Source organism: Sphaerodactylus townsendi, linkage group LG05 (assembly GCF_021028975.2).
Source record: "Sphaerodactylus townsendi isolate TG3544 linkage group LG05, MPM_Stown_v2.3, whole genome shotgun sequence".
Taxonomy (NCBI): domain Eukaryota; kingdom Metazoa; phylum Chordata; class Lepidosauria; order Squamata; family Sphaerodactylidae; genus Sphaerodactylus; species Sphaerodactylus townsendi.
In genome coordinates this window covers 17,643,157-17,655,976 of record NC_059429.1, presented here as the reverse complement: position 1 = coordinate 17,655,976, position 12,820 = coordinate 17,643,157, and the positions used below count along the sequence as shown (strand labels likewise).

General features: G+C 42.8%; 1 protein-coding gene across 2 annotated transcripts in view; it reads right to left on the bottom strand.

The window, feature by feature from the left end:
• Positions 1-12,820, bottom strand: part of KIFAP3 (kinesin associated protein 3) — a 79,347-nt gene that overhangs the window by 27,790 nt on the left and 38,737 nt on the right. For both annotated transcript variants that reach the window (XM_048497544.1, XM_048497545.1), the window contains exons 15-19: positions 12,076-12,201; positions 11,171-11,269; positions 10,905-10,990; positions 2,988-3,177; positions 275-374 (exon numbers count right to left, since the gene is read on the bottom strand). In XM_048497544.1, coding sequence (XP_048353501.1) covers positions 275-374; positions 2,988-3,177; positions 10,905-10,990; positions 11,171-11,269; positions 12,076-12,201 — 601 coding nt within the window. The remainder of the gene's footprint in view (positions 1-274; positions 375-2,987; positions 3,178-10,904; positions 10,991-11,170; positions 11,270-12,075; positions 12,202-12,820) is intronic.

The window sequence follows — 12,820 nt, the reverse complement described above, 5'->3', positions numbered from 1 at the left end:
TTAAACAATTTATAACACAACTCCATGCACGTTGATCGAGTCTAAATCCAGTGATTTCACTGAACATAGACTGGTGGAGCAACACCCCAAAGGATAACATTGTGAGAGACTCACTTTTAAATGATTTTTTTAAAAAAAGATACTGGAACCAACACTGCTAATCAATCAAAACCTCAAGAGATGTGGGCAAGAGATTTATATGACAAATGCCTATGAAAGGGATCATCTGGAAATCTTCTGATGTAGGGAAGGCTTTCCCCCCAAAATGACGTACCTGCCAGGGAAAGGATGCTGGCCGACAAGGTCTCCATTCTGAAGGTGGTAATCCCCAAAGAAATCGGGACTGGCGGATCCATCATGTGACATCAGCCCATCTATTAAAGAAAGGGAAAAGGGGTGAATGTGATGCTCTGTAGCCAGACACAAGCCCAGTGGAATGAGTGACCAGCTGGGCTGGCTCTGCTGAAGGAAAGAGGTCAAGTGGCTTCGAATCAGGGCAACGTTTGGTCTACCCTTTTGACACAAAGTAATGCTGGTACGAACAACTAAATGGTTTGAGCTCAGTGTTTTCTCCTCTGAGCAGTGGCGTGGTGGTTAAGAGCAGGTGCACTCTAATCTGGAGGAACCGGGTTTGATTCCCCGCTCTGCCGCTTGAGCTCTGGAGGCTTATCTGGGGAATTCAGATTAGCCTGTGCACTCCCACACACGCCAGCTGGGTGACCTTGGGCTAGTCACAGTTCTTCGGAGCTCCTTCAGCCCCACCCACCTCACAGGGTGTTTATTGTGAGGTGGGAAGGGAAAGGAGTGTATAAGCCCCTTTCAGTCTCATATAGGAGAGAAAGGGGAAATATAAATCCAACTCTTCTTCTTCTTCTACATCACGTGTGAAATTACCATTCATAGAACTATTAACAATCACTTGAAGAACTCAAGGGAGAAGAGGAAGTCTTTAAGGGGAAAAGGAATAGCCTCCCAGCCCCACCTACCTCACAGGGTGTTTGTTGTGGGGGAGAAGGGAGCAACCAGGTTTGATTTCCCACTCTGCCGCCTGAGTTGTGGAGGCTTATCTGGGGAACTAGATTAGCCTGTGCACTCCCACACACGCCAGCTGGGTGACCTTGGGTGAGTCACAGCTTTTCGGAGCTCTCTCAGCCCCACCCACCTCACAGGGTGTTTGTTGTGGGGGAGAAGGGAGCAACCGGGTTTGATTCCCCACTCTGCTGCTTGAGCTGTGGAGGCTTATCTGGGGAAGTAGATTAGCCTGTGAACATCCACACATGCCAACTGGGTGACCTTAGGCTAGTCACAGCTTTTCGGAGCTCTCTTAGCCCCACCCACCTCACAGGGTGTTTGTTGTGGAAGAGAACGGAGCAACCGGGTTTGATTCCCCACTCTGCCGCCTGAGCTGTGGAGGCTTATCTGAGGAACTAGATTAGCCTGTGCATTCCCACACACGCCAGCTGTGGGCTAGTCACAGCTTCTCGGAGCTCTCTCAGCCCCACCTACCTCACAGGGTGTTTGTTGTGAGGGGGGAAGGGCAAGGAGATTGTAAGCCTCTTTGAGTCTCCTATAGGAGAGAAAGGGGGGATATAAATCCAACTCTTCTTCTCCTCCTTCTCCTCCTCCTTCTCCTCCTCCTCCTCCCCTTCCTCCTCCCCCTCCCCTCCCCCTCCCCCTCCATGCCTCACAGACAAAATGCAGCTTCATTACCAATCAATTCGATAAGCCTTTATTGGCATATGCAGCTTCATTACAATATTACAGCTTTTCCACACAAGATTAGGAGATGTCTCAATAACCACTCCTCTTAGGCTGGCAACAGATCAGTGGAGCCACAAGGCTTGTGCTTAAAGCAGAAGCTGCACGTCTTCTCTAACTTGGCCATGTGCAATGCAAGAAACATATGTGATGTGACATCCCCACACTGTGCGTTCCCCTATTATCTGTAAGCTGTAGCCAATGAAAGACCATGGGTGGGAAAACGAGGAAGCCAATATGATCTTGCATCACATGCTTCTTTTCTACTGCATGTTTTGTAGGCAACAGAGGAGATATATAGACCACTGCTTTTAGCAGTGGCTGTTGCATATCTCCAGTAATGTCTGGTTCTACTCATGGATTGGAATTGGAGCCTGGCTACAGCTTGTGAATTTAAACAAAAGCAGAGGCAATTGCAATTACCAGGACGAAACGAATGGCATTTCATTTACAGAGCAACCCAAGAACACTTAAGGCACCCAGAGGGATAATCCAACCAGCAAAGAATGCCAGTTACATCACTCTCTGCCTTACCGATTTGGAGGATGGACTCTGAAGATGGAAGAATGACATATGACAAGAAAAAAGTGACAGAGCAAAAGTATTTCAGGTATCAAGAGTTATTTGATGACGTGCTTCAGATATTCACTTACAAGTTAAAATGCCAAGAGAAAGCAACTGAAGATAGTATTGTAGTTCAAGAATAGGAGGGGATATAATTTTGAAGAAGAAAAAGAAAAAGAGTTGGATTTATAGTCCTCCTTTCTCTCCTGCAAGGAGACTCAAAGGGGCTTACAAACTCCTTTCCCTTCTCCCCCACAACAAACACCCTGTGAGGTGGGTGTGGCTAAGAGAGCTCCAAAGAACTGTGACTAGCCCAAGGTCACCTAGCTGGCATGTGTTGGAGTGCACAAGTTAATATAGCTCACCAGATAAACCTCCACAGCTCAAGTGGCAGAGTGGGGAATCAAACCCGGTTCTCCAGATTAGAGTGCACCTGCTCTTAACCACTACACAACGCTGGCTCTCTTGGAAAAGTATCAAGCTTATAGCACCTTGTGAGCGTAGACACAGAAGTCCATTTGGGCTTATCTTCCCTGGAAGGCAACTGGAGCAATTTATACTGAACCTATTTTTGAGATTGGGTACTCTGTGCATCTCCTCCATGAGATGAATACAAAGAATCCAGCCAGTGAGGGAAAGTATGTCGTGACCTGAATCAAGTTTACCTGCATTGTAGTAAAGATCGGGTCTCTCCAAAATGTCCCCTTCGTGGATATAAGGCTCAATGCAGTCATCCCCATACAAATACTGCTCGTTCTCGTCCATCTGCCGACTCTCCACCATTTCCAGCCACTGTGAGTTGTGCCATCGAAACTTCTCACTCTGGATCTTCTTAGCCCACTCCTCGTCGTACTCCTATTAGGAAATGAAGACTTTAATGCTAGGTCTTTCAAAGCAAGAGTTCCGTTTTGAAGGCAATGAGTTGAATGGAGAAGCAGGGCTTTGACGCACAGTCAATTAAGTGGTTGGATTAACTGGTTATAATCTTTGCACACATTAAAATGACGGGTCTTTTTAGTCAAACAGCAGAGCAATCTAAATTTGTGACTTAGTTTTAATACGGGTACTTCCAAAAAAAATCACAGGTGACAAGTACTGTTTTAGAAGAGGCATTCCTCCGATCTCAAACCAGAGAGAGAATGCCTCTTCTAAGATGGTGCTTGCTGATACACACATAGACATCAACAAACAGGTATCCTCCTCACTGGATGAATTCAAACAGAGGCTGGATGAACACTTGCCAGGGATGCTCTAGGCTGAGCCTTCACTGAGCAGGGTGTTGGACTAGACAGCCTGTATAGTCCTCTCCAACTCTTATGATTCTTCAGAAATATTTTATTGAAACACAGGTTTCATCAACTAACCAAAATTCATAGTACCAATCAAAACAAAAGATTTCTTAAACTGGATGACAGGTATACTGTAAAATATACCGTTTATTACACGGGAATTTTTATTTGTGCTAAAAATTCAATGCATCTTGCGCCCTTTAGATGGTTCCGAAACCCACAAACTCCGGTCCTGTCAAGAGCAAAAGTACAGAAGGCTGCAGACTTATCTCAAATGACTTAGAATGATACAGTTGTTGAGATCAACATCAGAGTTCTATTGAAGTCCTAAGCGCCATTTCAGTTCTGTGACACGCCAATGGCCAGACTGACTGCCATTCAGAAAGTTCTTGCAACCCAGATGCACCTCATGTCATGATGAAAGCTCTCAACTAACTACCTTCTTTCATCTCCCCCAAAACTGTGACTGCAGGAATGGGAGGAGCCAGTAAGGTGCTACAGCAGACACCCTTCTCCAATGGAGACGGCTATTTCTGAATGAGTGTTCCCTGCAAACACAAAAAGGGGATGCCTCTTTGATTCTTCTCCAAAACCATCTGGCTTGAGACTGGTAGTTTAAGGGGGGAAATTCTGATTAGAGTTTGGGGGCAGCAAAGAGGCCCCATTTAAAGACAGAAACAGAAAACAGAGATGAAGTCTCTCTTTCAGGTGGGAAATCAAGGTTTGCTGGGCCCACCGTCTGTTGGAGGAAGCATTATGAGCGAAAGGGTATGCTCTTGTGGTGAACAACAAATTGAAACATTGGCACATCAACTGCTTTGCTGCCCTAAATCTGCTAATATCAGATCAAAATATTCCAACATTCTTTCTAGGATACCTAGTGAAATGGAAGAATCAAGTAGACTTCCTTTTCTTCTGGACAATTCTGACAATGAAACTTGTGAATTGGTTGCACAATTTTTACTGGAGGTGATGCACAATCAATAATTTATATTTTATCTTAAACCTTTGTATTTGTATACCTTTTATCTTAAACCTTTGTATTTGTATACCTTTTATCTCAGGTTTTTTATTGTGTTATGATTATTGTTATGCCAAATAAAGGCTTATTATTATAATTATTATGCCTTCTCACCTGCACCCCTGCCAACTGAATAAGAAGAAGTATCATCCCCCCACAATCATCATAGGTTGTCCTCTGCTCCACAGTCCCTTCAAGGTCTCCATATATGCAGAATATCTTGGAAACATATCGGCAGTTTCCACCAAATGCTCAAAATAACACATAACAACCGGAGAAGCAAAGTCATTGTAGCAGCATGTACAGCAACGAGAATCTTATTCCTCCGCATGCTGTCAGCTATATTAATACACATTTGGTTCTGGAGGGTTTTCCGGGCTGTGTGGCTGTGGTCTGGTGGATCTTTTTCCTAACGTTTCGCCTGCATCTGTGGCTGGCATCTTCAGAGGTGTATCACAGAGGGAAGTCTGTTACACACTGTTAGGAACAAGAACCACCAGACCACGGCCACACAGCCCGGAAAACCCACCAGAACCAGTTGAATTCAGCCATGAAAGCCTTCAACAATAAATTAATACACAATATTTGACATTTAATGGCATCTTAAATCATAAGAATTCAAGAAAGACGTAATTTGTTTCTGTATGCAATGCACTATTTTTTCCCTTGAAGTTCAAAATCCAGCTTCTTTGAATTACTAACAGCTCGACCCTACGCACAGTTCCTCCAGTCGACGTCCTTTGAAATCAGTGCGTTTAGGCTGGAACAAATATGCACAGGATTGCACTGTAAATCACGGAAACATGGAGAAGTATTAAGAAACCCATCGGTGGAACAGAGCTGTTACCCATCAGCCACCCTTTCACACTGTGAACTTGATTAATACATGCTAATAAAGACAAGAACTAGTTAATTTGCTTTTGTGTTTTACCACAGCTGATCGAAAACAGATTTTACATTCATCTTTATTGTGACAGGCCCGTAATTTGGTCAGTAACACGGTTCGTTAGAAATGATTGTTCAGCTAAATTAAAGCAGCTCTGCCGTGTGTTGGAAGCTTACTAAACATCCACATGTAGAGGAATACGCACAGTCAGTCTAGTTCTTATTCCTTAAGCCAGATATTGGAGCAGAACAATCAGAAAACAAGCTCTCTGATGCTGAAAAGAAGCTATGATAATGTGCTGGATTCAGTTCTGCTATTGGGAATTTATTTCCAACAAAACCTGAGTTGGTCCTATCAGGTGAAGCGTACGATAAATATGGCCAAGAGTAATATAACAGCACTAAATCGTTACTTCTTCTCAAAGGGAGGACAATATGTTCCCTCTGCTATCAAAGTTTTCAAACACAAACTACTTCCACAAGCCCTTTATGGAGCTCCAATCTGGATGGGCATGGCATCCAAGTGCCTTGAGTATATTCAATCATTGTTGCTTCGATGCACTAAAGAAACACTTATCCTCATTCTCTCAGGCTTTTCTCGAGAGAGACTGGCCTCCTCTCTTATTTGTCTTCTCTCTTCCCTGATGCCATTTGATTTTGTCTGGTACTGGATTTTATACTTGAATTATGAGCTCGCAATTTTAGAATTGTTTTTAAAAAATCACTTTGTCAGCTGCCTTGAATATTTGACTGGGAAAAAGCAAAGCCAGAAATCATTTACACTGTAGATATAACCAGTGACACTTCCAACTAATGAAATCCTTCAAAGGTAATCTGCAACTACAATCTGCCAGCAGAGACAATCTGGCAATCAAGCGGGTCTCTGATCCAGGACCCCGAGCTAGGCAGATAAGATTTAATGGAGTCAATCTTCCTCATAAACTGTCCAGATTATACCTCCCCCATCCAGTTCCATGGCCTGAGATAAGCAACTTGAAAACTGGGGATTCCATAGCTTGAGATAAGCAACTTGAAAACTGTTTTCCCTCGCTCCCATTCACCTTATAACTATTAATCAAACAGTTAACAAGGTATACAAAAAACTGTCATAACAAATCCTTGATAAGGAATTTGCTGATCCCACCCCCACCCCCCCATTCAAACTTTCCTCCCAAACCTTTCAATGTTAAATGCATTTACTATTGGCTACTTCCAACTCCAGCCCAGAAGACTTTAGAAAGCATAAACATTAGTATAAAAATCAGTTGTTTCCTTGTTTTGAAATGTGTTTAAAAATACATGGCTTTACATGGCTGAGAGCTGGAAAAAAGGGGAAAGCATTTTATTTTCTCACAGGAAAGTTTGGGTGACCTTCCCCTTATCTGAAAATCATGCCTAAGTAGTCTTTGTTCAGGCACAAATTCCAGAGGAGGACCCCAAGTTAGTCTGATACAGCAAAGCCACAAAAGCCACAAAAAGTCATGTGCCACCATAAAGACAAAGGTCCCTTCTGCATGTGCAGAATAATGCACTTTCAATCCACTTTCAGTGCACTTTGCAGCTGGATTTTACTGTGCAAAATAGCAAAATCCACTTGCAAACAATTGTGAAAGTGTATTGACGAAGGCTTTCACGCCCGGAATCACTGTATTGATATAGTGATATAAGCAATATCAGTATTTGGGTGCTGTGTGGTTTCCGGGCTGTATGGCCATGTTCTAGCAGCATTCTCTCCTGACGTTTCGCCTGCATCTGTGGCTGATCCTCTGGAGATGCCAGCCACAGATGCAGTATCGAAACTGCTGAAGCCGTACAGCCAGGCTAACTGAATAGTGATGGACTATAAGTGCTTTATTCTGCATGTGCGGAAGGGGCCAAAGATATTTACTGTAGCTAGAACCTAATTTGTCACATGCATGAAGTAAATCCTATGTCAGCAGATATATACGCATAGATATAGAGGAGGCAAATTGGGAACAGTAAGGTTGAATACAAAGGACACATTATGTGACATTTCTACCCCCCAAATTCAGAAATGCCAGATAAGCACAAGGACATTGCCCTACTGCAGTGGAAACACTGGAGCATATTGTACGTTACTGTCTAAAATATAATTCACAGAGGGAAGCTCTATTATCATCAAATAAAGCGTCTCCCAAAGTTTGCCTGGTAAAACTATTTAATAGTAACAATCCTCTGATTTTAGAGAAAACAGCTCACTACTTGTTGCAGGTCATGTCGCTAGAGGGAATTAATTGCAAACATTATACCTTTTCTTGTTGTAATTTTATGTAGCACAAATATGCCTAATAAAGGTTTTTGTACTTGTACTTGACAAGGACCATTCACCACAGTCACAACAATGTCAAGCAGACACTAATTGTTACATCTATCTAAATTCTAATTCAGCAACTTATTCTTCCACTATTTATCTGCATAGCAATATACCTGCCTCTTTGTTTAAAAAGGAAGACAGCAATTGTAATACTCATTCTGCCTAGAGTTATGGCCCCTCGCAAAGAAATTATACTATTACGGTAATCAGTCTTTTTTTTTCATTTTAGATAAACATTTGCTGTTTTAATATGTCTTATCATTTTGGGGTGCTATGTGGTTTCCAGGCTGTATGGCCGTGTTCTAGCTGCATTCTCTCCTGACGTTTCGCCTGCATCTGTGGCTGGCATCTTCAGAGGATCTGATAGTGGGAAAGCAAGTGGAGTATATATACCTGTTGGAGTGTCCAGGGTGGGGGAAAGAATCATTGTCTGTTAACAAGTAAAGGGTGCAATTAGCAAGCTAGATTTACATGTGTTGAGTGGGATCCATCCACTAGTATGTGAGTAACAATGAAGATAGCAAGGTCAATAGGTGAGGGCATCTGAATAGAAGTAGCTTGGCCTTTGTTCCCTTTGATTGTTTACTGTCTATAGCAGGGGTCTGCAACCTGCAGCTCTCCAGATGTTCATGGACTACAACTCCCATCAGCCCCTGCCAGCATGGCCAATTGGCCATGCTGGCGGAAGGCATGATCTGAAGATCTGTATCCAAACAGGTTGAACTGATCTGATCATTCTGTGTTTGTGTGGAGCTGATCAGTCACTGTCTTGACTCGAGTGTTTTTCAACACTGGTAGCCAAGTTATCTTATCATTTTAATTTAAGTTATCTTATCATTTTAATTTAAGCTATCTTATGCTGGTCTTTGAAATAATAGTATATATTTAATGTTAAAGCTATCTAAAATAAACAAACCATATCCCAGGAAAGGGAAAGTTCCCTGTTGTGCTATTTATTACTTCATTTATAGTGTGCCTTTCTTGCAAGGAGGAATTTAGGAACCAATGGGGGTCACTGCACTTTTCTTCAGTGACAAAATACCTTGAACCAGATCTCTGAGGGGCAACAGATATTTTAAATGTCTGACGTAGAAACGAACAAAAGAACTTGTAGCCCAGCTGCCAGCACCGATCAAGAGATTTACAACCCTCATTGCACACCAACAGATTTCCAGGAGCCCTCTGCATACATCTCAGAGGCCCCTTCCGCACATGCAGAATAGTGCACTTTCAATCCACTTTCACAATTGTTTGCAAGTGGCTTTTGCTATTTTGCACAGTAAAACCCAGCTGCAAAGTGCACTGAAAGTGGATTGAAAGTGCATTACTCTGCATGTGCGGAAGGGGCCAGAATGAGCAGCTGAAAACGACACTAAGGAAGAAGGTTTTGCCGAAGCCACTCTTTTCTCAGAGAAGGAAAAACTTTCAGAGTCCTTTGCTTGTGCCAGGGACAGTAGCTGCAGCCAACTCTGCTGGCCTCTCAAGAGCTTTCTTAAAACTAAAATATGACCGGTCCTGTTACAACCGAAAGATGATTAGGGGATTAGACAGACTTGTCATCTTCACTCCGGTTTGTTCTGCACATCTGCTTCTCAGCTCTGTTGCTCTTAAAAATCCCCAGTGTTCCACCTTCGACACCTCGGCATCAGGGAGCGCTTTCATCTTAATGGGGATCTAACAGCACACAAATCAAGTGTAGAGGGGGACGGTGGAGAACACAGAAAAAAATAATTGAATCTTCTTTGGTGTGAAGGAAAGTCCTGTTAGGGATCCCAGGTCTCCAAGGGTTGGTGCCTACTGAGATAGTGACAAAGATCAATGGGCCTGGTTGGAAAACAGGACAGCGTTCAGCCACTGGGGCTTCAAAGACTGAGCCTGATGGACAGATGGGGATACAGATACTAAAAAAAGACTCACTTCAAGCCAAACAGAAAAGAGCACGCTGCCCTTGGTCCTGAGCCCTCAGACTGCAAAGTCACTGCTTCCTTCCACTGAAATCAATAGTCCTAGAAGGGTGCATCGCTGCTTGAGAATTGAACTGCAAAACCCTGAAATCCAGCAACCCCAGCACAGCTCTTGTGACACTGAAACCTTTTCTTCCACTTGCCAATATATTCGCAGGATAGTCCAGGTTATCACCATTCCTTCAGATTTGGCACAAACCTAGACTGAAAGTTAGGCTCCCTTTGCAATCACTGACCCTGTTGCTTGCTATTTTTTTCCCCAATATTATAATCCAATGTGGCCCATACCAGTTTGCAAATTATTATGCAGAAGCAAATGTTATCCATCTCAAAGACCAGGGACATTTTCTTATAATCTGCAGGTACACCAACATTGTTTACGAACTATAATACACTGGGTTGGATCCAGAGGTGGGATTCAGGGGGTTCCGAAGAAGGTTCTGTAGAACCTGTTGTTAAAATTTAAAATATCACTTTTTTAATAGTTAAAATATTTTTATTAAATATTAATATTTTTAATACTTAAAATTAAAAAGTGATATTAAAATATATATTTTTAATACTTTCTAACAGTCATTATTTGAATCCCACCACCATCGGAACCTGTTGTTAAAATGTTTGAATCCCACCACTGGTTGGACCCAGTGGTCTATGCACACAGGGACTGCAAATTTTTCCCTAGCAGTAACCATTTCCAACCCTGGACTGGTGTGGACTAATAGAAACGAGGACTGGGAGGCTGCAATGGTGAGGGGGGATGGGAACAAAAATAATTCTTTTCTTTTTACTGCATCAGCTGTTCCATCTGGTCTGTTTGATCAGGACCTTCAACCCAGGGATAGCTTTTCCCAAGGTTGGATCTGGGGGTGGGGGAGGGCAAGCAGACCAGAACTCTACACAGCAGAGGGTCCCTTTGATGGGTCTAACCTGCTGAATAATTAAAATCACATTATATGTCAAAGAACATAAGTATTATATACATTATAAATATAGTCTCATTTGGCATATACCAGATTACACATGCTACTAGTGTTCACAATAAAGGCCCGCCATTTCCTTCATGTTCATGTTACAAAAAAGTCACCTACTGCTATTATATCCAGTGTGTTGTCACAGACTTTACGGATCTCAGCATTTTTATCGTGCATTAGATCTATAAGATATGCAGGAGCCTCTGGAAAGGCAGAGTTAAGGACAATAAGCCGTTTTGGATTTCTAAAGGGTGTTCGATCTAGTTCTGTAGAAAAATCACACAATGGGAAAACTGTGGAAGGAGACAAAATAATACATCTTCCGTAGAACAAGGGAAGGCACTACAAGGGGGGGGGGGAATCAATCGATAAATAAAGGATACGGGTATCCTTGATGATTACATCTCTGGTGGCTTGGTGGAAGACCATCTGGTAAAACACATAGATGATTTGGCAAACGAATTCGTCATCTTCCTGTTGAGCTTTGCAAAAGAACCAAAAAAAATATACTCCCATTAAACTTTAACGCTCCAATTACAACTGTAAAACTTGAAAAGAATTTACCAGATGAGTATAATGAATGGGACATGTAAATGACAGGCTTCCAAAGGTCTCCTCTCCTCTCCCTTCATCGAGGTAAATCTCCACTGCGTTCACAGCATTCATATGATCACTATCGCCTCCTGCGCCACTAATTCCTGAACATTTCATTCTTTAACTTCTGGCTTTAACTTAGTTTGCCAGTGATGTGTGCTATGGCACCAGCTACAGAAATATCTGTTCATCTACAGTTTCTGCTGACTTTGAGGGAGCAAGCTTGTTTTCTGCTGCTCCAGAGACTAGGACCAGGAGTAATCAGTTCAAGGTGAAGGAAAAGAGATTCCATCTAAACATCAGGAAAAACTTCCTGGCAGCAAAGGCTGTTCGACAGTGGAATGCACTACCTAGGAGTGTGGTGGAGTCTCCTTCTTTGGAGGTTTTCAAAGAGAAGTTTGATGGCCATCTGTCAGGAGTGCTTTGATTGTGTGTTCCTGCATTGCAAGGGGTTGGACTTGATGGCCCTCGGGGTCTCTTCCAACTCTATGATTCTATGACTCTATGTATTTGTTAACTATTGTGGTTAGTGCACGATTAGTGTTTTCTGACTGTCTCGCCTATAAGCTGCCTTGGTCACCTATGCTGAAAACAAATGTAAATTATAAATACATGTTTTGCAAGGAGGACTCCACTTTGTTGAACCCATAAACACTTGAAGAAGTGGGAAGCGGGCTAAGGAAGTCATCAATACCATTCAGCAGTTCAATGAGGGCTGGAATAATCCCAGATTTAGCAAGCAGGGCTGCACAGGAGTCATCCATGGAGACAGTTCCAATCATGATCACCACTTCCAAAACAAGGTCGTCTTCTGCAGAACCTAACAAATAGACACAGAAACTCTACTGAAGAATCTTCTTAGATACAGGTCTCCCCATTTATTGTACTATACAGGAGGAGTAGTAGTAGTTTAGATTTATACCCTGCCTTTCTCTCCTGTAAGAGTCACGGTGGCTTACAAACTCCTTTCCCTTCCTCTCCTCACAACAGACACCTTGTAAGGTAAGTGGGGTTGAAAGAGCTCTGAAGAACTGTGATTAGCTCAAGGTCACCCTGCAGGAATGTAGGAGTGGGGAAACAAATCCGGTTCACCAGATAAGCCTCTGCCACTCAGGTGGAGGAGTGGGGAATCAAACCCGGATCTCCAGATTAGACTCCACCTGCTCTTAACCACTACACCACGCTGGCTCTCGAAGAATGTAATGTACATCCTGAACTTCTTTCAGTATGCCCAAGGACACCTCTACTATTTTTGTTTGAAACGTCCAGCCCGTGTTGATCGTGAATTGTATCAAAAATGGCTGCTACATTGATGAGACATTCTGGATCAACCAGGAATGAGTGGACTCCCCCTACTCCATTCTAGCTGTGAGACATTTGACTTTTACTCCCAAAGGTTTGTTCTGAGGGTCTTCCGATGAACTTCAGCAGAACTTCAC